General features: G+C 53.9%; 1 protein-coding gene across 7 annotated transcripts in view; it reads left to right on the forward strand.

Moving 5' to 3' along the window:
- Positions 1–27675, forward strand: part of CACNA2D2 (calcium voltage-gated channel auxiliary subunit alpha2delta 2) — a 138883-nt gene that overhangs the window by 23433 nt on the left and 87775 nt on the right. For all 7 annotated transcript variants that reach the window (XM_082346735.1, XM_082346734.1, XM_082346740.1 and 4 more), the window contains exon 2: positions 2310–2391. In XM_082346735.1, the coding sequence (XP_082202861.1) occupies positions 2310–2391 (82 nt within the window). The remainder of the gene's footprint in view (positions 1–2309; positions 2392–27675) is intronic.

Raw genomic sequence — 27675 nt, forward strand, 5'->3', positions numbered from 1 at the left:
TGTTCTGATGTGTCATGGGTAGGCCAGTCCCTGTGGCCCATAGCAGCATCCTAGGCTCTGTCTCAGGAGCATAAAACAGCCACCTGACACACTGTCAGGTGCTTATGGCTCAGCCAGGGCCAAGCCATCAGCGTCTGGTGGACTGGAGCCAGGGGACAAGCAGGCTCTCCATTCTCTGCTGGGCTTTGCCCTCCCCCAGCAAAAAACCTCCCCTGGTGGTTGAGGCCTGATCACCCTTCATAGCCTGGCCTGCAGCCTGGCCTCCACCTGGGCTTGGGGTTAGCTTTTCCCCTGCAGTGGGGAGCAGAGGTGGGCATCAGGCTGTGTCTCAGCCAGCAACAAGCTGAAGCTGATACCTCTTTCTCTTTTTTTAAAAAAATAGATTTTATTTATTTATTTATTTATTTTTGGCTGTGTTGGGTCTTCGTTGCTGCACACGGGCTTTCTCTAGTTGCGGCGAGCGGGGGCTGCTCTTTGTTGTGGTGCGCGGGCTTCTCACTGCAGTGGCTTCTCTTGTTGCGGAGCACTGGCTCTAGGCGCGTGGGCTTCAGTAGTTGTGGCTCGCAGGCTCAGTAGTTGTGGCTCACGAGCTCTAGAGCTCAGGCTCAGTAGTTATGGCTCATGGGCTTAGTTGCTACGCAACATGTGGGATCTTCCCGGACCAGGGCTTGGACCAATGTCCCCTGCATTGGCAGGCGGATTCTTAACCACTGCACCACCGGGGAAGCCCAATACCTCTTTCTTTTGATGTTGACTTTTTTTTTCCATCATGGTCCTGACATTCAGCTTGGCAAATTGCAATTAGTGATCCGCCCGCTTCCTGATCTGAGTTCCCATGCCAACCGATGCGGGCACACACAATGGCAAGGGCCCAGCCCCCAGCCACAGGGATATGGGGCAGGGGGCTGGGGTAAAGACTTAAGCTGTTCTGACTCAGGGAGCTATAAGAGTCCTGGCCCCGAGTGGCAATAGGGGAGGTGGGGAAGGTAGCAGGCCCAGGGCAGGAGTTGGACCCAGACTCAATCTCCCGGATCCCATGGCTCCTGGGGTACCCCTCCAGAGGTTGGGGACTGGCTTCACCCCACCCTTACCTGGCCTCACGGGATGTGCTTAACCTGTGAGCATATTTCAGTCTGTGTGGTAATTCTCCTATGAGCCCTCCCGGGGAAGGCTTTGTTCTGTGTCTGGTGGGAAGGGGAAGTTGAGATGCCTTTCAGATGCATTAGGGCAGGGGCTTTGGTCACAGCAGAAAGTGCTTTTGGCAGTGTGGAGAGTGTCTTTCTGGCCGGCAGGCCCTGGCAGGCGCTGGTGTGATTTTGCTCACCTGATTTGGCACTGCCTAAAGTGGGATCACAGGTTAGAACCCAGGCCAGCCCTCTCCCCAGAGACCATCCCTGTTCATGAGCGCGGGCTGAGAATACAGGACCTGTGACCACCTGTCCATCCTGTCCCCTCACAAAGATCCCTGTGCAGCACCCTTGACCCTCCAGTTCCCGTGTGTTCTTCTCAGACCCTACAAGGTGGCCCCAAATTATCCCCACTTTCTGGAGGAGGATAGTGAGACCCAGGTAGGTTAAAACGAGCTCAGCGTGGCACCAGTGCAAGGGAGACCTGCTCAGGCTGGTGGCTCGGGTGAAGGGCTCATGGGGCTTGCCATGCCCCCAGAAAGGTGCGGGATAGTCTGAACTGGACCTGTGGGTAGACAGTTCATGCGGGGCATCTAGTGATGAGCCTCTGTTTACTAGGGTACTAGAAAGGCGGTGGCCGTCTGAGCAGGAAGCTCTCCATGTCCACTGTTTAAATGAGGCCCAGAGGGGCAGGGGCCTGCCCCAGGTTACACAGCGACTTGGTGGTGGCAGCAGCTCTCATGTTCCCTCCCCTTGCGCAGGTGCCACCCAGCCTTGGGGCAGAAGGCTCTGAGATCCAGCAGATACCAGGCTCACTCATGTCCCCTCCTCCCTGGTATCCTGAGTCCCCATGTTCAGAGCAGCAGCATCAAGGGCTGGCTCTTCACGGTGAAAAATAGTCTCCCTGCAGGCTTCTTGGAGCCGCTGGACTCCCTCAGTGCATTTAAACTATAATCTGCTCCCCTCCCTGGCTGTCCAACAGTACGTGAGGAGAGCCTGGGCCACCGGGTCCAGACTTCAAAGGGAATCAGAGGCACGCTCTGGTTCCCAGCCTCTGTTTCTCTTCTAGTGAAAATTGGGTTCTGAAGGGGCGGCTGCTGCAGGTCACCCCTAGGTGGCCGGGGCGGGGCTGTTCCAGCCCCAGGCGGGTCCTCCTGACACTCCTCTCCTCTCTGCACACAGGATGCAGCACTGGGCCCGGCGCCTGGAGCAGGAGATCGATGGTGTGATGCGGATCTTTGGGGGTGTGCAGCAGCTCCGTGAGGTAAGCCTGGTGCCACTGGCTTTCCCTTTAGGGACCCTCTTCCAGCTGGAAGTGGGGGAAGGGCTTCAGCAATAAGGAGTGAGGAAGGCTTGGTGCAGTTGAGGACCCAGCGTGATGGGACACTGTGGACTCATGGGGGCAGGTGGGGAAACAGCTAGAGAAACAGTGACTCCTTCGGGTCCTGGCCTGCTCTTCCCCAGGTCACAACGTTGAAGTGGTACTTAGTCGGCTCTGATGGGTAGGTGTCGGGCTTTTCAGGAGGGTGAGATCTGTTTTTGAGGCAGCATACGGGGTGGGAGTCCAGGTCCTGGAGGGTCCCGTGGGTGTAGTTGTGCACGGAAGCCAGAGAGACTGTCCTCGCAATGAGTGGGGTGGCCAGGCCGAACAGCCCCAGAGAGCAGTCAGTGCTGCCTGCTCAAGGAGCTGCAGCACGAGACAAGAGGCAAGCGAGTGCTTGGTGAGATGAGGTATTGGGGGTGGGAGGGGTGATTGATTAGGCACGAGCGACCACATTCATCCTGGGAGATTATGTTAATATTTGAAATAGTGATGTGAAGAGCAGGCCATCCGTCACCCCCAGAAGGCTGCAAAATGTGTCGCTGTCGGGCCACAGGCTCCTGAGCTGTCGCTCTTTACGTGGAAACGCAGAGGCTTGGAGAGCTGAGCTCTTGGAGTGCTTGGGGTGGGGCTCCCAGGTACGTGCTGGACTTTAAGGAGCTCTTACTGGCGGCTTGGGCCAGAAAGTGCAACCTGAACTGTACAGGGGGTTAACGGGGATCTCGTACTGCTGGTGGGCTTGGGAACAGCAGAGTAAGTGGAGTTATTATTGGGGGTCCAGGCCCCCGGCTTGGCGATTAGATACTCCACTGTGTTCCTGTGTCCCTCTTGGTCAGGGCCAGGTCAGCAGAGGTACGTCTGTGGGGCAGCTGCTATGAGGTGGTGTCCTCGGGCCTTTCCCCATGCTTAGCTTGTAGCAGGTACCCAGGAAATGGGGGTGGCAGTGAATGTGTTGACATTGGCTGTGGATGTAGGACCTCTGGCACAGGATGGGGCTGATCAGGGGTGGCTAACGTGGTGATAACATAGTTAGGAGGGGGAGTCCAGGTGGGGGTCTGCACCATCAACTTGCCGGGGTTCCTTCCGCCCAACCCCAGTGGCCCAGCCTCTCTGAATCTCCCTTTCCTGGTTACTGGGCTTGAATTGCAGTAACCCGCATCGTACTCTCTTCCTGTGAACTTTCAATAACTCAGCCACACTCGGAGGCCAGCAGAGCTTTCCAGAGAAGGCACTGTAGGAAAAGCTGTTCCGGAACAGAAGTCAATTTATGCTCAGGAATAGCACCCAGCACTTACTAGGTTCTAAGTGGGCACTGCCAAGTGCAGCTGTGTAGGTTAATGAAGAAATGAGAGTTCCCTGGAATGTGTGTAATGTGCCTCTCCAAGCTTCATATTGGGACATAAGATGTACCCCACATAAGGAGTTAACCATGCACTTCCAGTCAAGAATCTTCCATACTTTCAATCCTCAGCTTAAGGATACTGCTTATTTTATAGTCGTGGGCAACTCAGACCCTAAAAGTTTGCCAGTGGGAAAATAACGTACACATTTCATGCCTGAGACTCAGGTCTGTCTGAACCATAGCTTCCTGGGTGGTGCAGACCAGAGATGGAATCCAGCTCAGCATACCCACTGTGTGCTCCTGGGCAAGTCCTAGACCTGCTCTGATCCTCATTCTTGGTCCATGGTGTGGCCGGGAGGTCTGACTGGAGGATGAGGTGGTGAGAATGGCAGGGGACAGGCTGACACAGATACGCTTCTAGAAATCAAACTTGAATTTCCCTCATTGATCATTTTCATTCCCAGGATATGTTGTTCCCTTCCTTTCTGATGGGAGTTGAGTGATTCCAGACACTTTCATCAATGAGCACATCTTTCCCCGCCCCCACCTTCCCAGTGGTTACCAAAGTCATGCAGCCAGGTACGGCAGAATGGGGGCTTGAACACAGGGCTCCTGACTCCTGTCCCAGGGTGTTGCTTCTCCTCTAGCTAGGCCTTCCCTCTTGGGGTGGGCAGGATGAGCCTGGGAAAGAGGGGAGCTGGGCCAGGTTTGGTGTGGCTATAGTCAGGGAGAGAAGTGCTGACCTGGCGTTCCGGGCTCCTTCTGGCATCCCTCTGCCTATCGACAGCTGCCAGCTCTCCAGTGGCTCTCTGTCCTGCTCCAGTTTTTCTCACCTGCTTCCTTAGCCTCTTGTTTCCCACTGACAGCTCTGGGGCTGCTTCTTGGCACAGGACACCCCTGTGAGGTGGGCGGCCGGGGAGCAGGTGAAGAGTTCTAGAGGAAAAGGGCAACCCTGTGAGAGCAGGAGGGAGCCAACCGGCCCCTCTTCCCCAAAACCCCTGGCACCCCTGACTAAGCCACCAGGGCTCTCCTTCAAGTGCATATGAGAGGGCCCATGTGGCCAGCCCATGCCCTGAGAGCCAGACTCTGAGAGTCAGGAGGATGCTTGCATCGAAGCCCTGACCCAGCTGCGATGCTCCGTGGACCCTGGTACCACCTCTGCCAAGCTTATGGCCTCAGTCCCCATTGGGGCCGCCCCTCTCCATGCTTCCTCGAGGTGCCCCCAAACACCTTGCCACTAGGGTGATCCTTGGCTTTCTTCCCCAACATGGTTGCCCTCTCCACCGGCCCCAGTCCTAGAGGCAGCCCGACCCCCAGAAGCTGGGTGCCATAGAGCTGCAAGAGTTCAGAAACTGCAGACGGTGGCATTTAGGAGCATTTTCCTTGTCTTGGCACTTTCCTCCTCCCGACCTCACCACAACCCCATGGGGGCGTGGTTGGGTGCAGACTGTGGCCCATTTACAGGCTGGGCACCATGGCACACCTTGGTGGAGTGTGGGGGCTGTCTGCAAAGACCCTGTCACATTTCCTCATCTAACCCCAGAGCGCCCACTGTGGCCTGGTGCTCCTGAGCCGTGCCCCACCGGGTAATCCCAGCCCCACCTCCCCGCCAGCCCTGGCTTACTCCTGCCGTGAACAGGCCACAGAAGTGTGGGCCCTACTGCAGTCTGCCCCCTCCAGGGCCCCTAGAAGCTGAGCAAGGTCTCCTGAGCCCCTTTCCTACCCTCCCCCATCAGCACCATATTGTCATCCTTTGGGGGGATAGCAGAGAGCATATGCTTGGGCTCTGAGCTCATTTACATAATGAGGCTGATCAGGATGAATAATTCATCAGGTGCCTGGGGGTGCACGGGGGACCATGTGGAGACGGCCTGTCTCCCCACTCTGAAGCCCAGGTCACTCTGATGGGTACAGCCAGGGACCTATCCCCTTCTGACTGGGTGTCCAGGGTAGAAAGGGAACAACTCTGGGGACCTTGTGGGAAAGCAAAGCAAGACAGATTATAGTCAGACAGGAGGAAGAACCAGTGGCTCATCAGGTGCACCAGCCCTGGGACGGATTCCTGATTCGGGTGAGACACCTTCCGTGGAGGGTCTCTACAGAAGGAAATGAGAAGATCCTCTGTCTGGGGTGGGGGTCGGGGGTGAGGAAAGTCTGTCTGGCTAGAGCTGGTATGGGAGCGGAGACCTGGGATAGTCATGTCTGTGGACTACAGGCCATCCTCTGGGGAAGCTCAATCCAAGCCTGGACCTGTGGGAGCATTTCTCAGTCCACATCAACCCCCACACGTGTCTCAGGGCAGAAGTGGCCAGAGCCCTGCCTACGTCCCTGGTTGCTTCCGCCCCCATGACGGCCTTAGCCCGGCTGTATGCTGCTAGTCACTCGTGGGGAAACCGAGGTGTGGTTGACTGTCTTTACCCACCAGTCCTATCCTGGAGCCCTGACTTGCTAGCCCTGGGTAGTGGTGGGCTTGGTGAGAAATATCAAGGCAGAGGTGCAGGCCTGGTGCGGCCCCTCCCCTGGACTGCTGAGCTGCATCCACAGAGAGCAAGACCCCAGGGCTCAGAGATCCCTGACCCCAAGTCTCCTGCTCCCCTCCCCACGGCTGTGCTTCTCTGGACAGTCATGGTGAATCAGACAAATGCTGTTCATGTGTCCCCACTTCTGTGGGTAGCCAGAAATGGGATTTTTGAACCAGTGACGGCACCATAGTCCTAGCCCATCTTGTCTGCCCCTGGCCATCCCCACACCGAGTCTGCTCAGTGCTCCCTGGGAATGTGTAATTAATATTTGCAGAGTGCCACATCTGGAGCTGGCTCCAGGCAAGGACCAAAGTCTGGCCGCATTGAGGACCCCTTTCCTGAAGGGCTCAGGGAGGCAGGAACAGGGCCCTCTGCAGGTGCCCTTGAAACAGGCTTCTCCCAGGACTTCCCTGGTGATGCAGTGGATAAGACTCCACGCTCCCCCTGCAGGGGGCCCAGGTTCGATCCCTGGTGAGGGAACTAGATCCCACATGCATGCCACAACTAAGGAGCTTGCCTGCCGTAACTAAGACCCGGTGCAACCAAATAAATAAAAAAATACAGGCTTCTCCCTGTTCCTCCACTCCCACCCCCCGCTGGTACCGCCAATTACTGAAACACATGCGCCGTCACTCACTGGCTCAGGGGGTGCTGGCCGAGGCTGTGTTTGGCACCCCTTTGGGGTAAGGGGTCCTCTCTGGGCATCTCAGGTGGGATCAGCAATGTCCAGGAGTGCCAGGGAAGCTCAGAACGCTAGAGGGGCGGCAGAAGAGGATGAAGGAAGCTGGGGTGGGGGAAGGTGCCAGGGGACAGAAGCAGCCCTGAGAGGGCCAGAATGGGGAGTTCAAGTGGTTGTGACCCCCAGACCTACAGTTGGTCCTTCTATCAAAGCACTGTGGTTCACATGTGCCCCAAGAGGCAGTCCATTTTGGCCAGGTGGACCCGCACTCACGCAGGACATGCACGGTTGTCCCAGCTAATGTGCTCAGTCCAGAGAGCGGTGGTGAGGGAGACCCACCCAGGCCCATCACACTCCCTCCCCAGGGTTACTGTAGCCTCCGAACCATCATCCTAGGGGCTCTGCTCCTTGTGCAGCAACCCCTTCCTCCAGCCACCTCCCGCTGAGGCCCAGCGGCACCCTGCTCTCTCCTAGTGTAGATGATTGGGGTGTGGGGTGCGTGAAGGGGGGTGGGTGGGCGGGGCGCGGGTGTGAAGTATGCCACTGGGTAGGGATTGCTGCCGCTCGCCTCTCTAAAAACCCACATATATTATTCTTTAATGGAAAGTTAATTGTCTTATTATTCCCTCCATATGGTCCTCTTGCTCAGCACCCAGCAGGGATGCATGGGACTGAGGGGGGGCTCCTGGGAGGGCGTCTGAAACGTGGTGAGGCTGCCACGTGAGCATAATTGGATATACTGAGGCAGAGCCATTGGAGCCTGGCGGAAGCCCTTCCTGGACCCCCTCTTTGTCCCCCTAGCCCAGCCTGCTCCTCACCTCTTTCCTTCCCACGTCCTGCCCTGGGGGTGGCCTCTTCTGGCACCACCTCCCCACTGTGAGTTCTGGGAATGCTCTCTCCCGAGCCCTGTGCAGGGAGATGGAGGGTGGTTGTTGCCCTCCTGCTTGCCCCTCCCCGCACATACTCCGTTGTTGCCTGAAGCAGAAAATTCCATTTTTGAGAAGCTTTTCAAAAGCCAGTTCGTCTGTGGCAGGAGCTCCTGCCTGACGGCCAGCTGACTGGCTTTGGTCTCCTGCACCTCTTCTACATGTACCCCACCAGAGAGGGGGCACGGGGAGGTCAATGTTGGGAGGAGGGCTGCCCCAAGACACCTGGCCCAGGGGCCCTGGCTCATGTTGGCCATGCCTTCCATGGGCACCAGCTGCCTGGAGCCACCCCCAAGCTGATGGCTCCTCTGGGGCTGCTAAGCTGAGCCAGTAGTTGTGCCCGTCTCAGCCCCTGCCCCTCCCAAGGCCTCTCCTCCTCCTCCCCAGAGTGTGAGGGTGTGAGGTCAGAAGAGCCTCACAGCAGGTGGGGGATACAGTGACAGGAAGGTCCCCAGAGGGGCATGCCTGGGTGGTCGCATCTCTGGCTAACTCAGAACCCCTTGCTTCTGGAGTCTTGCAGGGGAAGACAGGGGCAGGGAGCCCTGCTAGGAGGCTTCAGGGTTCTGGGACAGCCTCAGCAAAGAGCTGTTGCCCAGGTTCCTGTGGAGGTTGTGGGTGTGGAGGGAACAGGTCTATGGGAGAGGCATCTCTGCGTGGGATCAGCAGACCCATGCCTGGTGATACAGGCACGGGAGAAGGGCCAGCAGCTTCTGTCTTGTGCCAAGAGGTCACCGTGGGGCCACATCTGAGGTTAGCTCCCAGAGGACAGAGAATGGCTCAGGGCAGGAGAGAAGAGCTGTGTCTTCTGAGCTGCTACAGCTGGTAGGTGGCAGAACTAGAATTTGAACCTGGAGCCTGTGCCGTGGGCCACACTGAATGGTGGGTGGTGGAGGAAAGACTGAAGTGGGGAACAATGGCAGAGCTGGGCCTCCCCGTACCGTGGGACCTGGCACATGCTGTCCTGCCTCTCTGAGCCTTGGTTCCCCCATCTGTGACATGGGGATCCAAGCCCCTGTCCTCAAGGGAGCAGGGGCAAGGAAGGGCTGCAGACAGAGCCCTGCAAATGTGGGGGTGCTTTTGTGACCCCCTCCACTATCAGTTGCCTGCCCTTCCAGGAGTTAGTTATAGTTTTAGACAGTTCAGGTGCCCAAAGTGTCACCTTTGCTTGTTGAAGCCCAGGAATTTGGAAATTGGTTTCCTCTTCCCTGCCCTCTTAGTCCTGTTTAGGCTGCTATAACAGAATACCATAAACTGGGTGACTTATAAACAACAGAAACTTCTCATGTTTCTAGAGGCTGGGAAGTTCAAGATCCAGGCATCAACAGATTTGGTGTTTGGTGAAAGCCCACTTGCTGGCAGCTGTCTTCTCACTGTGTCCACTCGTGGTGGAAGGGGTGAAGGATCTCTCTGGGGTCTCCTTCATAAGGCACTAATCCCATTCACAAGGGCTCTACCCTTATGACCTAATCACCTCCCAAGGGGCCCACCTCTAAATACTATCACAATGGGGATTGGGTTTCAACATATGAATTTGGGGGGGAGACACAAACATTCAATCTGTAGTACCTTCTGACCATGACATCTTTGGGGGACCTTACTGGGAGAGGCACAAAGGCCACCAGAGCTTGAAGAAACAGGGCCTATGGGCCACGAAAGGGAACCAGCTGCAGAGGCATCCCCTGGGGAGGAAGCAGGTGGAGGTGAAGGGAAGGGCATCTCTGCCCCTCAATCCTTCCATCTTGGGAATCTGGGCTGTTTGTCCAACTTTCCTAAGGCAAGGCCCACCTCCCATGGCAAGAGTTCTGATAAACACCTTGGCTCTCTTCTGGGGTCCCCAGGGAGGCTGACCTTGCAGCAGAACAGCTGGGGGTCAGCTCCGATGGGGACCAAGTGCTTGCAGATTGTTGAGGAGAGGCCAGAGTATGCTTCCTTCTCCCCTGGCCTCTGCATCCACCTCTGGAGAGTGATGGAGCTGCATGTCCAGAGCCGGAGGCTCAACTGGATAATCAAGGGTGGGAGATGGGGGATGGAGTAGAGGACCGAATGGGTTTCCATGTTGGGCCCCCAGGGATGGCTGACCCCATCTGCATTCCTCCGCCCTCCTCCACCCCCATCCATGGCTGGATCAGTGGCAGCCACGGGGACACTTGCCTGAGATCCGTGGAGCCCCAAGCATTTGGCAGAGGCAGAGAAGTAATTGGTTCTGACAAACCACAGCCGGCCCCAGGGGCAACATGAGCAGCATTTACCATGACCAGGCAGGAGACGGAGGCTCAGCCTGGCCTCCCTCCACCTTCTCTGAGCATGGCTCCCCTCTCCTTGTGAGTGGAGATCTGGTGTTTGGAGAAGGTTACAGAGCCCCAAACTCCCCATCTTTCCTATACCTCTCTCTCAGTGCTGGGAGCTGGCTGGCTGGAGGTGGGGGGTAGGGGGGACAAGGACAGGGGGTAGATCCTGGGCAGACTCGTCAGGCCCCCTCCCCATCCATCCTTGGGTTCCCATGAATCAGGGAACCAAGTGACTGACCCTAGGACTTTTTCGCCCTAGCCTCAGGATGCAGAGTCAGGGGCTGGGCCCCCACCTGAGAGGATGTGCAGTCTGGGTGGAGGAACGGGCTGTGCACACACACAGGGTGCACATATACATACATGCCTGCAGTGTACAAACATACATATATGTGGACCACAAGGTTTGGCATGGAGTAGGTGCTCAGCTAGTAACTCTTCAGTGGATGGATTAGCAAAGGGGCAGGCATCTGAGGACTGAGAAGGGAGGGACTGAGGGTCTAAACCATCCCACAGAACAGTGGAAACCATCCAGACCACCTAGGGGAACTGAGGCCCAGTGCATCAAAAAGGTAGAGCTTCGGTGCCAGATGCCCTGAGAGAGGTAAACTTGCATAGGGTCTGCCAGGCTTGGCCCACGTAGAGGGTCTCTGACTGCTCTTTGTGAGGGAATGGAGGGTGCGGGGGCTGGGGGGGAGGGCCCAGAAGAAGAGCTGGCTGCACAGTGTGCTGGCACTCAGATGTCAGGCTGGGGTGAGGGAGGCTGGGCTGTTCCCGGAGTGACTCAAAGGCCTGGCCAAGGTGTGTGGCCTGGGCAGGAGGAGCCTTTAGGCCTCCAGCCATCCATGTGTCCTCCCCGCCCCCCCACTAGCCTTCTCAGCTTCTTCCTCCTACTCCACTTGCCTCTCTCCTCACTCATCCCCCTTCCCTCCAGGCCTCTCCCCAGTTTTAAACCCAGCCCACAGCTCCCTCCCCATGGAAACCCTCCAGATCAGTGCTGAGGCCAGTGGTGTCCCATGCTCCCCTCTCCCTTCTGCTTTTGCATCCTTCGGGTACACATAGGAGGCAGGAGATGCCAGGGACCTCTGGTGGGCCCAGTTCAGTCTTCCCATCATATGGGGTAGGGAGACCATGACCAGAAGGGCAGGCTCATGCCGGGGCCTCGCAGGAGTCCACCTGAACACAGGCAGTCAGACCTAGAAGACAACTAGCCCCTGGTGATTATTGGTCCCATGACTCACTGGGAGACACAGTCTCTGACCTGCAGAGGCTTTGTGAGGTGGGATGTGGCTGGTCAGGTGTGGAAGAGAGACGAGAGAAGTGTGATGCTGCGTGTGGGAATGTATGTGCATATGTAGACGAGAACACGTGAACCTGTGTGTGTGCATGTGCTGCCAGCGGGAGCGGGAGCAGGTGAGGTTTGTGTGTCTGTGGAAGGGAGTAGCTGTGCCCGCATGAAATGCTGCATGTAGGAGCATGACCAGGCACGCATGTTTATGTGTGTGTGTGAGAACGTGTGATCCCACATGAGTGTGTGCTTTGTGGGATGTGTGACCAGGCAAGCATGTACGTGTGTGTGTATGTGGTGAGTGCAGAGTTCTGCATGCTCTGTGTGCAGGTGTGAGCAGGCACACTTACAGGCCAGGGTGGGACTGCGAGGAGGCAGGTGCCGCAAGCTCTGTCACCCGAGCAGGCGAGAACTATTTAACCGATTAATTAGTGAAGCCGAGAAATCTCAGTTGTGGGTGAGGAGCTCACACACACACACACACACACACACACACACACACACGCCATGTCCCCATGCACAGTGCACATTCCCCCAAGTCGCTCTGCCTGACACTGTGCTCAGCAGCCCTGCAGGGGGGCAAGGTGCCAGTCGCTTGTGGATCTGTGTCCTCACACCCCTGTGCATCCGTGCCCTGGGCTGCTGGACCAAGCGACCCCTATGGAGAGCACAGCTTTGTGCAAGCCGTCCGTCCTCAGTGCCCCCAGTCAGTGGTGAGGCCGCCCAGACTTTGCCCCGTTTCACAGATGAGAGAGCTGTGGCTGGTAAGGGGCACTGGGCAGGAGCCCCATTTCCAGGTTCTGGGCCTCCTGGTAAGGGGGAGCAACCCTTTCTGCCCTGGGCTGGGGTCCACTGAAGTGCTACCTTCATCAGGTTAGGGGGAAGAGTATGGGTGCCTGTAGCCTTAGAGCTGAGCTGGAGTCCACGGGGAGCTTCCTACAGCTCAGGACAGGCCACTCTTACCTGCAACCCCCAGGTGCCTTGTCACCAGCCAGCTTCCTCCACATGCCCTGCAGGCAAGCACAGGGGCCTCATCCCTCCCACCCCACAGCCTGCTGACTGCCTTCTCTCTCCTGTCCCTAGAAAGGGAGAGCCCTATGCTCCCCAGCTCCCCCAGCCCTGTGTGCCTCCCCATCAGCATGATTGTAGCTGCCTCTTTTCTGAATCTTCCATTCGAGCGCAGCTCCTGGGGCACCGATGGGGTTTGTCGGGCTTTTTTTTTTTTTTTTTAATTTTTTAAAAATTAATTAATTTATTTATTAATTAATTTATTTTTGGCTGCATTGGGTCTTCGTTGCTGCACACGGGCTTTCTCTAGTTGCGGCGAGCGGGGGACACTCTTCGTTGCGGTGAGCAGGTTTCTCATTGTAGTGGCTTCTCTTGTTGCGGAGCATGGGCTCTAGGCGCACGGGCTTCAGCTGTCGGGCTTGGTCCTGAGGCTCCTCCTGCTGCCCCTCGCAGACCCCAGGGGCCTACTGCTGTTTGCCTTGTCGTGCAGGAGACCTGGAAGCCGGGTCAAGTAGCGGCCAGTTGCCTCCTGATCAGGTATTGACAGAGGAGCCTTCCTTATGCTCCATTACAGACATGGAATAAATTGGTGTGCCGTGAATTTATTCTTAAAGGGACTTTCACACTGGGGAAAACTTTTTATAAGAACATTTATATAAAAAGCAATTACCGTGCCAATAATTTTTATGTATTTTCCCCCTTCCCTCGCCGCCTTTGTGTTTGAACGTGACCGCCTCCCGGGCAGCTGCAGCCTGGCTCCTCGGCCTCCTGGCTATAGCCTACCGCCTGCTGGAGCGCCTCCTCCTCCCGGAAGGCTGCGGATGCAGGTCCGGCCCGGCTGCAGGCTCTGGGAGCACGGCTGGGTGGAGTTATGTTCAGAACTCAGGTGCTTTCAAAATTTTCTCCCTCTTGCATCTCTGTCCTGAGGTTGCTCTGTTTCCAGGGCTGGCATGGCCCTTCCAGGCCCCTCTTGGCAGCAGCCAAGCACTTCAAGGCACCTACTTCCCGGCAGCCTCAGGGCCCTGTTCCATGAGGGAGGAAGTGGTGGTGTGGGAGCAGGTATTTTCCCTCCCAAGGAGCCACTAACGGGCACCCTGCTTCCGCAGCCATTATTGCTCTCACACTCGATGCATTATGTAAATTGTCTCCGTTGCTAAGTGGTGGAGGAGCTGCTCAGGGAGAACGGAGGTCTGGAGCCTTCTGGGGAAAGGCAGGAGACTGGCCCTGAAAACTCACTGATCCGTGTCAGGGAGGGTCTGGCAGCCTCCCAGCTTAGACTAGGCCCCCTGGGGCTTGCACTGTCTCCGCCCCAGAGCACAGCTTGGTGAGGGTGGTGGCTGCACCCCACGGCAGACTGGAGGCCGGGTGGGCTCCCTCATTGGACAGGGACGTCAGATTGGACCTTTGCCTCCCTCCTCAGATGGGCTCCCGGGGTAGGACACATGCCCCTCTGCTGCCCAGGGAGGCGTGCTTCTCCCACCTGCACGAGTTTCAGCAGCAGTATATTTGCCCACAGAGCCTCCTCAGAAACCCTTGGCAGAGCTGGAAATGTTATGTCGATCTGTGGGACTGGGTGACCCACTCCTCGCCTCCTGGAGACCCTGGGGCTCCTTCTGCAGTGAGCGCCCAGTGAACTCGGGATACAAAAGGGTGAATTTTGGAGCAGCACCACACGCTAGGGCGCCAGCAAATTCTTGGGTCCCCAAGGGTCTGAGATCTCAGTGAGGAATATAGGGGCATGAAGGTTCCTGGGCCTGGGCAAGGCCTCAGTGATGGATAGGGCTCTCCCAGGTACTCACCTGGCTTTCCACCTTCCCTTTTGAGACACAAGATCTGTTGCGGGCCCCAGCCCACCAAGAGAGCCAAACACTCTGGGCTTCTTCCAGACTGAGCGGGACTCTCATCTGAGCTTGTACTTTGCATGAGGCTGGTGGGTGCAGACTTCACACTTGTCATCCCCCTCCCTGGGACTGAGGGGCCCCTGGGGCAGGATGTTTGTTCAGTGCAAGGGGGCCACTGGAAGGAATCACAGATTTGTGTGTTTCCTGGAAAATTTGGGATTCCAGGGAGGGTGTGAGGTTGGCAAAGACATTGGTAGCCCACCCAGCCCACTTCTCAGGTAGTACTTTCTCTCTCCACCCCTCCCCAGGCATGGCTGTCTGTGGCTCTGGATGAGACCGACCACATGACCCCGGCATAGGCTTCAGCAGAGGTTGATGCAAAGGGAGTGAGTGCTTCCATGGCCTCACAGATGTTGTGGAAGACTCTGAGCTTCCTCCTCCCTACCCAGCACGGTCCCTCACTGTCCCCAGGATGATTGGCATTCTCTCCCAGACCCCTGTGGTTTGCTGGCCCTCAACTTGCTTTCTGATTGCCACCAACTTTGGGGAAATGGAGGAGTGGGGGCGAGGGGTCATCAATGCCAAATTGGAGTTTTAGTCTAAGGACCCTGGTTTGTGTACTCCGCTGATGAGGGAATTGAAACACTGAACTGTCTTCATTGGTGGTAAGAGTTAACAGAGGTGATGACAGTGCTGTCAACAGAGCATAATGTCAGCTGCTGCCCTTTGGGGGTCCCTGTCTGCAGGCCAGAGGCTGGAGTCAAAGCAGTCAGTCTCCTGTCCCTGACTCCTCTCTCTCCATTATTTTCCCCTCTCTCTCCCTCCCTCCCATCCTTCTCCCCCTCACCAATTCTTTTCTTCCTTTATGTTTTTTTTTCCTTTTTCTTACATTTCTAGATGGATTTTTAAAGTCAGGGTTTGTAAATCAGCATCACACTCATGCATAGTGAAAAGTCATAGTTTTACCAGGCGTGTTGTGTTAGGAGCACAGCAGCCCCCTCCTCTCCACCTCCAACTCCCCAGAGGCTGTCACTTTCTAATCTCAGAGCTCCATACCTCTAAATGACATACTTATGTCGCTACTTCATGATTGTTCAGTTTTAGGCATTATCCATGGACATCCACTGGGGAGTGGAGGACATAGCTCTCCTCCACCACCACCCACCCCCCCAGTGTCATATTGTGATATGGCAGGTCAGGACTCAGTGTTAACATTGTCCTGATGGGGCAAATGCTGTTCAGAACTGTGTGACTCGTAATGCACACTTTGGGGTACAATTTTTACATTTTTTTCCTGCAGGTGACAACTGTCTGGTATTTGTTTGTTTGCTTAGTTTTCTGTGAACCTTTACTAATTCTGCCCCAAACTCCCTGCCCTTCTATCTGACCTCTTCTCATACATGCACGTGTATCTGGGGTTCTGGGTCACTGCCCAGAGAAGTCTTGTCTGGAGCCTCCTGACTTGTGCCTGTGAACAGAGCCTTCGGCTCGGACATGTGCCAGGGATTTCCTTCACCTCTCTTCTGAGTTGGAGTCCCTCTTTCTGCATACTGTAGACTCCTCTTCCTTGGTTTCTGATTTTCTCCCTTGGTGCGTAGAGAACATTTTCAATTAGCATCATGAGCAAAGGTACATGGGAGCCAGACTTCTGGACTTTCATGTCTCAGAAAGCCCGCCCTCTCCCCCACACCTGGCAGAGATTTTAGGTGAGTGTGGAAGTCCAGGGTGGAAACCATTTGCCTCAGAATTTCTAAGGCAGCACTCCATTCCTTCCAGCTTCCTGAGTTGCTATGCAAAGGTCCAGTATGGTTCGGATTCCCAATCCATTGTGTGACCTGATTTTTATCTCTAGAAACTTGCAAATTTTTTCCCTGTGCCAAGTGTTCAGAAATTCTACCCTGATATACCTCGGTGGGGTTTATTATCATTCCTTACCATTTAGTGGACATTTTCAAACTAGATTCTTGTGTCCTTCAGTTCTGGGAGGTTTTCCTGAATGATTTCTTTGACTATTTCCTCCCTTCCCTTTTCTCTGTTCTCTTTCTAGAACCTTTAACTCAGATCCTTTTCTTTTTTTCTGTTTCCTCTCCAATTTTCCATCTGTGTGTCTTTTTATCAGATTTCTCAATTTTATCTTCCAACCTTTCTGTAATGTTTTACATTTTATTACCATAGTTTTAATTTTCAGGATCTCTTCTTAGTCCTTTTAAAAAATAATATCTTGCTCATATTTCATTGATGCCATTGATTCTGTCAGCTCTGTGAGGATGATAGCTTAAAAAAACTTTTTATCTTGAAATAACTTTAGATTTACAGAGAGGTTGCCAAAATAGTACAGAAATTCCCTAACCCTTCACCCAGTTTCCTTTAAAGTTATCATCTTGCATAACCACAGTACAAATATCAATGAAGAAATTAACATTGGTACATTAATACTAACCAAAGTGAAAACTGGATTTGGATTTCACCAGTTTTTGCACTAGCCTCCTTTTTCTATACCATGATCCAATCCAGAATCCCACATTGCTTTTAGTTGTCATGTGTCCTTAATCTCCTCCAATCCCTGGCAGTTTCTATGTCTTTCCTTGTCTTTCATGACCTCGATACTTTTTAAAAGTCCTGGTCAGTTATTTTGTTTACTGTCCCTCAATTTGTGTTTGTCTAATGTTTTCCTATGATTTGACTGAGGTTATGCATTTTTAGGAAGTACACCATAGAAAATAATGTGTCCTTCTCAGTGCATCATATCAGGGAGAACATAATGTCAGTATATCTTATTATTGGTGATGTTAACTTTGATCATATGGTTAAGCTGGTATCTGCTTGGTTCTCCTCTTCCCTTTGTAATCAGTACATTTCTTGGGGGAAACTTTGAGACTATGCAAATATCCCATTTCTCTCAAACCTTTGCCCATTAATTTTAGCATCCACTGGTAGATCGTGCCTGCAGCAATTATTACTGCAGTGTTCTCATGGTACTTTTCTATTTCTCTCATTCCTTCTACATTTATTAATTGGCATTCTTCTGTAAGGAAGAACTGTCCCTTCTCGCCTGTTTATTTATTTATTTGATTATTTATTTATGTCAGTTTGGACTCATGAATACTTATTCTATGGGTGGTAATTCAATATTATAATTTTCTTGCCCAAATTATTCTAGCTTTGGCATTGGGAGCTCTTCCAGGTTGGCTCCTGTGCCCTTTTGACATGCCCCTGTCCTTATTTGATCACTTCCTTACTTTTTGTTACCACAAGATCTTCAGCTCATCTTGTATTTTCCCTGGAATCAGCCACTTCTCAAGGAGTTCTGGTTCCATTTATTGGTGAATGGCATTTAGAAATCAAGATCTGGGTGCTGAGTGTGCTCATTGCTAGTGGGATGTCACTGCTTCTAGACTCTCTCACAAGAACTAGGAAATATGTATATGTATAGCCCATGTATACACACATATCTATAATTACATCTTTATCTGTCTATCTGTATATACATTTACAACAGTGAGTCTATACTGAAACCTCGGACTCTACTCCAGCACAAAAGGGTTCATTGATGTCTTCCTCCATTCCTTTCTGGTGACTACTTTCTCCAACAGTGAGAAATCCAGTTCTCATTATCTGCAGTATATTTATTTCTTCAACCCTTGTATACACAATTTATAGCATTTTTTTTACACTTCCATCTCCCCATGTAGCCCAGGTTCCTTCAGGTTTTTGTTTGTTTCTTTTGGTCTCTGACTTCTTTGTGCCTGTCTCCCCCCAGTATCTGGGCTTCCAAATGGTCTGCTCATATTTAAGCAGACAGAGAAGATAACGTGATAGGAGCTGAGGAGTGGGATTAACAACCCTCTGGACCTCAAGTCAAAATGCCACCAAAGTGCAGAGCATGGAGGTGGAGGTGGAACTCTAGGCATGGTGGGGGGAACCTTGGGGTTCATTGTGGGTACTCTGGCCATATTGCCCTCCTCGGCTGCAGGTTCCCCAGAGAAGTTTCTCTCAGTATCCTATTTGGGGTTTCAGGGCTTAGTCTTTGGAGTTCCCCAACATTTTTTTAATATCTTTATTGGAGTATAATTGCTTTACAATGTTGTGTTAGTTTCTGCTGTACAACAAAGTGAATCAGCTATATGTATACATATATCCCCATATCCTCTCCCTTTTGAGCCTCCCTCCCACCTTCCCTATCCCATCCCTCTAGATGGTCACAAAGCATCAAGCTGATCTCCCTGTGCTATGCAGCAGCTTCCCACTAGCCATCCATTTCACATTTGGTAGTGTATATATGTCAATGCTACTCTCTCACTTCATCCCAGCTTCCCCTTCCCCACCGCCCCCCGCCATGTCCTCAAGTCCATTGTCTACGTCTGCGTCTTATTCCTGACCTGCCACTAGGTTCATCAGTACCGTTTTTTTAGATTCCATACGTGTACGTTAGCATAACGGTATTTGTTTTTCTCTTTCTGACTTACTTCACTCTGTATGACAGACTCTAGGTCCATCCAACTTATTACAAATAAGGAGTTCCCCAACATTAACCTACTGCCGGCAGAGGTAAGCCTTCCACAGCCTGCTGAGTCAGTCACACATGGTCCATCTGCTTCTAGCTTCCAAAATGTTCCTGGTGCCTCCTCCACATATTCTTTGACCCATGGGTTTTTACCGTTTTGAATAGCCCTTTAGTGTTGTTTCAGGGAGTTTTGAGAAAAAATGAAAGTTTAATGCACCTGGCACCACTGCTTTCACTCCCTTGTAGCAACTGAGCCCTTACTATTTGTTTGCCAAAATACATGTAGGGCCCCAGCCAGCGAATAGATGAACAGGAGGTTCTCTGGCTGAGGGAGGTGGCAAGCCAGGGCTGGCCTCCTGACCTCCCTCTCACTACCTGTGACCCTCCACACAAGCCCGGGGCCCCCTGCCTACTGCCTAGGGCTCCAGAGAACACAGTTTGAGAACTGTTGCCCTGTGCCTGGGAGTGTGTCAAGCCCAGGGCTTGGTTTGGGGTTAGCAGCAGGGAGCCTCTGGGAACAGAGGAGGGGGATTAGGGAGGAGGGGGATTAGAGAGGCAGGGGACTCAACCAGCCTCACAAGGAACTTGAGTAGCCTGGTTCTCTCCCTGTAATCAGGTGCCCCTCATCCTGAGCCTCAGTTCCCCCATCTGTGTGGTAGGAAGCCCCAGCTGGGCTGGCTGACACAGTCAGCAGTGGGGAAGAGCTTGGCTGATAAAGTTCTGACTTGGTTGACAGCATGCCAGCCATTCCCTGGGTGGCCCCCCAACAGCACCGTCTTTGCACTCAGATGGGGTTACCTAGGCGGTAGGTACCAGCAAGTGGGGTTACCTAGGCCACCCATGACCAGGGCAGAGTAGTACCCTGAATCTGGCTGGTGGCTGAGGGCACATCCCTTAGGGGTAGCTCCCAAAGACACAGCCCAGCCTGTTCTGAGTGAGTCAGGGTCCTCTCTTCAGCTCAGTCCCAGGTCTCTGAGCCTCCCCAGGGCCATGCTCTTGCCCTAATTGTTACATCTGCCTGGGGTGCCTTCCTCAGTCCTTACTTCAACCCACTGAAATTGAGCTCCTTCTCCCAAGGCTGGGGGAATGGGCCCCTGGCAGGGTTTGGGAGCAATCAGACCAAAAGAAACCCCTCACAAATCAGGTAACCTGGGCCTCAGTTTCCTCATCTGTGGAAGAGGGAGAGTTGTCTCTGCCTTCAGGGTCACGCTGAGATAAAAAAGGATGTGAAGTAGCTGCAGGTAACAAAACCAAGCCCCTTGTATGTTGAGGCAGCAACACAGGGACATGGAGCTGCAGGAGCAAGAGGCTGCACTGGGGCTGGAGGCCAGGGACTAGACTGGGAGCCAAAGGTTGGAGCAGGAGGCAAGGACTGGACCAGAGTACCAGGGGTCAAGGGAGGGACTGGGGGGCCAGGAAAGGCTGGGCAGTGCAGTGCCTTCTAGAAGTGGGCCCACAGGCTATTTTTGAAAAGCTCCGAGGAAGGGTATAGAGTAATTTTTTGCAGGCAGCCACTGGTTACCAGCAAGGATATTTAGCAGGAAAGGAGGCCTCAGTCCCAACTTCCCTGCTGGCATTTTGGGAGATTGGGTGAGCTGGACCACCTGCCAGAGCCCAATTTATCGTTTTATGTCCTGGCTTCTTTCTGTGAAGGATGGGGGAAGGGCACAGAAGGCCTTCAGAACTCTGAGACTGCAGCATTCTTGGGGAGGCTACAAAGAATGTTGTGAAGGGCATGGGACTGGATCAGAGACCAAGTCCTGGTCTTGGCTGTGCCTCCTCTGACCTCTGTAGGGTGGCCTTGGGCACGTGACTTCCCCTGCCTGTTTTTTAGTTTTCTCATGTAAAACCAGGTAGGGGGACAGGACACTGTCCATGTTTCTGGTTTGGGGCAGGTAGGCACAGCAGGTGGACAAGGGACAGAGTGAGGAGGGGCAGAATATAGGGGGCAAGCCTGGGAGCGCATCAGGGTTCCTGGCAGGTCCTCAGTCCCTCAGATCATCTTAGCCAATCGCTGGGGGAAATAGAGGCCCAGAGAGGGCAGGGACAGGCCCTCAAACACACAGCAGGGTGGTGGCAGAGCTGAGGCCAGAACACAGGTATTCACCCCATCCCAGGCCAATGGGTGAAAATGGTGAAATAACAATGTCACCCTGGCTGCAGCGGGCAAGACACATCTGTTTAACAGACTCACTCAGCCTTTCCAGGAGCTGGTCCCATCCCCTGAATGTGTGAGCCTCTCCCATTCCCCACCCTACCACCTTTGCCCCTTCTTGCCCTGGGCAGCTTTTGTTTCTTGGGAGCCAACCACGGAGATTCAGGTTAAGTGCTAATTAAAAGCCACCAGCCTCCTTTCTGCAGAAGCTGAGCCCCCTCCATCAGCACACAGCCCAGGCTAGTCCTTCTTCATCATTTCTAGCCTTTGGCAAATGATTCCACATCACTGTGCCTCAGTTTCCTCATCTGTAAAGCAGGGATAACATTCCTTGTCCTGCCTCCCTCCTGTGGCATCGTGAGGTTTAAAGGACACATACCACGTGTGTAATTCGGTCGGGGCTACAGACATAAGGCCACCTGGATGATGGGTGAGACCCGCCTTCCTGGGCAGGGTCGTAGGATGCTGCCCAGGGGTCAGTCAGAAGCTGAGGATGCTTGGCACTGGTGACAGGCATGGACAGATGGGGGCAGAGTGTGGTGAGGATTGGTGGGGGGGAGCATGTGGGACCGAGTGTCTGTTTTGCTGATTGCTCCTTTTGCTTTCAAGGAGATTAAACTATTTTTAGTCTACGCCACTGCTGGTGAGACGCCGGAGGAAGCCTTTCCATCGCCGAGATTTTCTGGAAGCTGCCAAGTGTGGTCTTCAACTCCATTCTGGGAGCCTCCCCAAGCAGGCGGGAGGGGACATCACTGTCTGGGGGTTGTGGGGACAGGTTGGTGCGCTGTTGCTCCCCAAGGTCCTTGCTGTGCTGGCCTCCAGAGCTGCACGGCCCCAGACTGTGGAGACCAGTAATCTGATGCGCCCGATGTTTGTAACGCTGTGTTTAAAAAAAGTAATTTATTTTCTAATTATTCCTTGTCTTGCATAACCGTGCATCGCCAAAGTGTTGCTATTTAAAATATTTATCTCTGTACGCTGCAGGAGCAGCTCTGAAGCGTAGAGGGGGAAGAAATAAAAGTCCGCGTGCTGGTCGCAGTCATATTACTTTGACTCGTCCTGGCAGTTTTGATGTCTCCCTGTAAATACATTTATTTTTCATTAGGATGTTTCTGAGCTTGTGGCCCCCGGAGAGCCGGAGTGATTACGCTGTCCATCTGTGAGAGATGCCATAGAGAGGTGCTTGTGGAATGAGGTCCACCAAACGCATCCCATGCCTACCTGTACCAGGGCGAGTGTCCAAGCGAGTGTGGCCTGGGGTGTGCATGTGCAGAGAGGGTGCAGTGCTGGGCTTCATGGAGCTAGGTGGGCCACATGGCCAGAGACTTTGGTCATTTGCTTCCATGGGAAAACCGGGCCCAGAGGGAGTCTGCTTTGGAATGGAATCAACCTCACTGGCAAAGTAGACAGTGCGCCTGTGGCCTGTTCTATCCGAGGGGCCGACGCTTTTCACTACAGCTCAGCAGGCTTTGAGATTGGGATCAGAGAAATCCTAGGTGGCTTCAAGGGGTACACACATCCCAGAGGCTTGAGAAGAGGGCCCATGGCTTCCCAGCACGGAGGACGGGCACCTGACTCTTCCCCCTTCTCTGCCCCTCCCTAGGCTGCAGGTTTGAGCCTGTTGCAGCAGCTGTCGGCATCTGGGGGCTGGAATAGCACCCTTCCTTCAGCCACCCGGGAGGGCAGGGACTGGACCTGGCTCCTCCCTCACTAACAGGCTCTTTTCCAATCAAAAAAATTTTTTCTTTTTTAGCTCACTGAGTCTAAGAGAGAGTTTTATGCTGAATTTTAAAATACCTTATTTTTTCCAGTCTCTAAACTACTAATCTCCTGGGCTAAGGGATTCTGGGACAAAGGCGAGGCCTCGGAGTGGAAATCTGTAAAATTAGCTTCGGCGGTATTAGTGTTTGCAGTTGGAGATTGAAAAATTGCTTTCCCAGGGTCTGATTGGAGGTTCGGCTCTCCTCAGGGAAGAGGCAAGAACTCGGCACAGAGACACCTGGGAGGGCGGGGGCTGGGAGTGGGGGCAGCTGAGGGACAAATGCTGGGAGGCTGTTTTGGGGTTCAGAAAAGCTTCTCCTAGGAGGCCCTCTCCTGGGGCCCGTGAGCTGGATGTTCTGCAGAGCGTGTGCTGGTGTGAGTGTAGTTCTGCCTGGGTCTCCCCCATCAGTGCACAGCTTCTCCAGAGCTCTGGGTACACAGCAGGTGCCAAGTAAATGCCATGGAGCCCAGCTGGGTCCCTTCCCCTTCTCTTACTGAGGCCTCCTGGTTCCCTGATCCCCACTCGAGTGCTCCCACACAAGGAGGGGAGCTTCCGGAACCTGACTGAGGGGCCAGCTCTGGTGCCTGTTGGGGCGCCCGCCCGTGTGGCCCATCAGGCCTCTTGTGTGCTTGATTGCCTCTGATTGGCTGCAGCTGAATTCAGCAAAAGCTATTATTTGCCCTTGATGAGCCAATCAGATGGCCTCATTGGCCATTCAGAGCAGGCACCAGAACCTGGGTGGGGGGAGATGGGACACAGCGAGGCGGGGGCAGGGCGAAACAGATGCGGGACCCGAGCCCAGTCTGTGTCCACCACGACCTTCACACAGATCACATCTCCCTTCCCTGACCTATCCTCCCAAACCAGGGCTCCTTACCCGCCATTAGGCCTGCCTCCCAGCCTTTGCCCTCACTGTTCCCTCTTCCTGCAAAGCCTTTCCTCGCACATCTGCCTGCCCGAACCTCTCAAGACCTCCTCCGTGAAGTCTGTTTCCATCTCTCCAGGCCAAGGTGAGCTGTATCCTCCAAGCTCCCAGAGCCTGTTTGCTGCCCCTCTCACTCTGCCAGAAAATACAGAAGTCACCAGGATGGTGGTCAAGGAGATTGGGATAGATTGGGGTTCAAACTCTGATCAGCCCCTTCCCACCTCTAGGTCCTTGGATGAGCTAGTTCCCCTCTAAAGCTTTGGTTTCTTCACCTTTAAAAGGGCCTAATAGTCGTACCTTCCTGAAGGGGGTGGGGCCTGAATGCAGAGGTTGGGGGATGTGAAGGCAGGCCGAGGTGGGGGACTAGAGGTCCAGTAGCCACCATGGCAGGGCTTTCTTGAGCCTCTGTAGCCTGGCCCAGGGTTTGGCAATGGTGGAGGCAGACAGCATGTCTTAGGTCATGTTCGTGGGAAACAGGCTCTGAGACGCTAGGGTCTGCACACAGAAGGTTTATTTCGGGGAGAGGAGCTGCTCTGAGAAACACTTTAAGGGGATGTGTGGAGCAGGCCTGGGCAGGGCAAGAAGCTGACCACAATGCAGCTGAATGGAGGTCTCAGCGAGCCCTGTGGAGAGCTCTGGAGCTGGGATGGCTCCTTAGAGCTGTCCTAGATTGAGGCCAGGGGTCCTGGCTTTTGTACCCTGCACTACCTGGTCACTGGAGCAGGCTGCTCCTGGGGAGGGGGCATAACCATGCATGGGGTGTCTCCCTTTAGTCGGGGGAGAGTCCCAGATAGGCTCAGCTGTGGGCCGTCAGCATCTGGCAATTGGAGAATGAGCGCTGATCCTGAAGGGGGACCTTCAGCCGTACCCACAACAGCCTACCTCTTGAGTCACCTGGACCCCGAGCTTCATATAGTAAATTTTGTCCATGTGGGAGCTCACTTGCTCTAGAATTCCGGTTGTTCCCTTTTCCTGGGAAACTTGAGCAAGAGGAAGAATTGTAGGATGAGTTATGGTCTCCAACACAGAGGCTACAATTGGTATGCATCCTCTCCTTCCTTTACCACCCATCCTAGATTCCCTTCACCCTGACCCAGGCCCTCATCCCTGGTGGGTCTGAGCCCCGGCCCATCTTGCCCTTCTCGGGCCATGGCTTATGCCCTTGTTCATCCTTCATTAAAACTAGACAGGGGAGTACCAAGAAATGCCCCAGTGAGTCACCTGGGTGTCCAACATATTTTTCCCTGTCCCAGCATCTCTTGATAATGAGAATCAATTATTGTTCCGACTGCTGCTCTCTTGGCCTGAGGAACGTAAAGTGACAGGCCAGTAGCATATTTTTCTCTCTGATGCTTGTGCCCTTCTCACCAACACAATGCTTCTCACTTTGGTAAACAGTATCCTCTGGGCCCTTCCACAGAACATGGTCATGAGAGGTTTTCTGGCCTTTTGTGGTAGAACTACTCTGGTATGTCCACTTGTCTAAACCTTTGATCCCTTTCTCAACTTTGCTATGGGAGTTCTGGCATTTCAACTTCTCTTAGTGTGGGCCATTGCTTTTTTCAGGTTTCCAACATCTCTTCGGTTCCTTTCTGGGGTGTTAGATCCTGTATCATGAGAAAGTGCTCTCATGTCAATTACCTCTCCCATATCCAACCTTATCTTCTGCTGTCCTTGATCCAGCAACCTCAGGATCCAGTCCTGCTGTTGGCTAGATACTACAGTACCTTCAGGACATAGTCCTTTTTTCTTCCTTAGCAGGCCCAGCGCTTCCTGGGGTTGGTGGGTTGGTTATGTTGTGACTTGATCCTAGTTTTTGGTCTGGTGAGTGGGAAGGGGGGGGTGTTGTTTTGTAACATGGAGGCCTCTTCATCATCTTTAAGCAAGGGGGGTCCTAGCCGTTAACAAGGAGGAGCAGCCACTTCTGTAGGCTCAGAGAGTTTAGGGCAGGTTTCAGGGTTCTCGAGTGCAGTGACCCAGATGCCCCCACCTCACAACTCAGGGACCCATTCCTTCCCAAGAAGGGTCCTGACCTTGGGTAGCCAACCTGCTGAGATTGAGACTGTAACTCCCTCTGGATCTTTGTCACTCTTCTAATTAAGTCCTGTGCCTGACCCTCAGCTTTTGCTGCCTCTGGCTGCAAGAGATGAGACTCTTTTTATATCCTGCCAAGGGGGCTTCTAACTTTCACACTTCACCTTAAATTCGTGATTAATCACACTCAGCCTTTCATTGTCTCTTTCCAAAGCACTGATAGCCCTCAGCAACAGCCATCCTATGCCATAGTCCTTATAATTACACTTCCCTGAAATTCTCAAAACCTGAAATATTGCACCCATCCACAGGTATCCCATTTCAGTTCACGATGTGTGAACGTTTGATCAGTTGTACCTTTATCACAAGCCAGGATTGTCAGCGCTCCACCGACCACTGTGGTGAGGCCCTCAGTGCCATTAGGACAGCTCCCACTTAAGAATCGGCTTCCTGGGACCACTCCCAGCACCAGCTGTAGCAAGGTCGGGTCCCTGGAATCAGACTCTGAGGTGGAGGTTTGTGTGCAGGTGTTGGTTGGTGGAGTACTCTCAGGGACCACACCTGTGAGGGACAAAGGAAGCAGGATTGGGCAGCAGGAGAAGTTTGGCTGTGATTTAACAGAAGCCATAACAGAGGCCTCAGCCAATTCCACATTGAGCACTGGAGTGGCCTCACCCCTCAGAGTCGTCTCTGATTGAGGCGGACCTTTGTACTCCTCCACTTGACCTGTGTGTCAAGCAGAGCGCGGTTGAGGCAACTCCCTTCTGCTCAGGCCATAGCCTGGGCAGGGACTCAGCTGAGAGCCGTCAGCAGGCAGCATCTTGGCTGCTGGGGGAGTGAGGGCCTCGTCCCGAAGGGAGAGTCTGGGCGGCACACCACAGCATCCACGTTGTGGTGCCTCACACCTCGGATCCTGGTCTGGTTGTGCCTCTTACCAGCTGAGACCTTGGGCAAGTCCCAACAGCTCTCTGAGCCCAGTGCCCCTCCTGTAAACGGGGCGTTGCCAGGCCCCCACCTTCTGGGACTTCAGGGATGGGATCTGAGGGTGGCTCAGATCGGTGAGAGCACCAAGACTGCACACGTGTGGCAGGGCCAGGGCCAGTCACCATCCAAGTGGGGGCTCAGGGCTCAGGGACCTCCAACCCCTGGAGCCACCAGTCTCCCCACCTTCTCCCTTGACAAAGAAACCAAGGCCTGGGGCCGCCCAGGTTTGGAGAAATGGGAAATGTGGGCTAAGTCTTCACTGTTGATAAAACCTCATTAAGTTTGACTGGCTCCTGGCAGTGAGTGAGATCAACCCGGCACTTGGTCAGGGGCTCAGGGGTGAAAATAGTGTTTCCTTTGAAGGGACAAGCAGAGGCTGTCTGCTCAGCCTATTTAGTGAGTCAATAAATTAGTGGCACGTGGAGGCAGCCTGGGTTCTGGGGCTGGACTCCAGGATGACGGGTATTATTTGTTCAACAAAGTGACCAGAGAGTAGGTGCCATTAGGCATCTAGTAGAGGGGGATAAAAGCGATGATGGGGACTAGCACAGGCAGTGTGGCTGTTCATGGCTGGCGGGGGTACTAAGGGCCATCAGGCAATGGACGATAAGACCTTGCAGAGGCCATGAGCTGGTCACTTCTATTGAGGCCTCTGTAGGCCAGGTGGCTCTGGACCCACCACAAATGACTCCTCACTTGCAGGGGCACCATGCAGGTTGGGAGATGGCTCAGAGGCCGTTCCCATGTCCAGGGCTGGCCCAGGGTCAGAGACCCTGGGTCACGTTAGCCAAGAACACCCATGATGTCAGCTGTGTGGCTGGTGTGTTGGGGCCTGACTGTGGGGGCAGGCGCCTCGGAGTTGTGGCTGAGGGCAAGGAGGAGATGGCAAGCAGAGAGGAAGGGAATGTCTGGGATGGGCATGCGCGTGGCGGGCATGCCTTTTGAAACGATCATCAGCCTTAGTGTTCCAAC

Source organism: Balaenoptera borealis (genome assembly GCF_965194805.1).
Source record: "Balaenoptera borealis genome assembly, chromosome: 12".
Taxonomy (NCBI): Eukaryota; Metazoa; Chordata; class Mammalia; order Artiodactyla; family Balaenopteridae; genus Balaenoptera; species Balaenoptera borealis.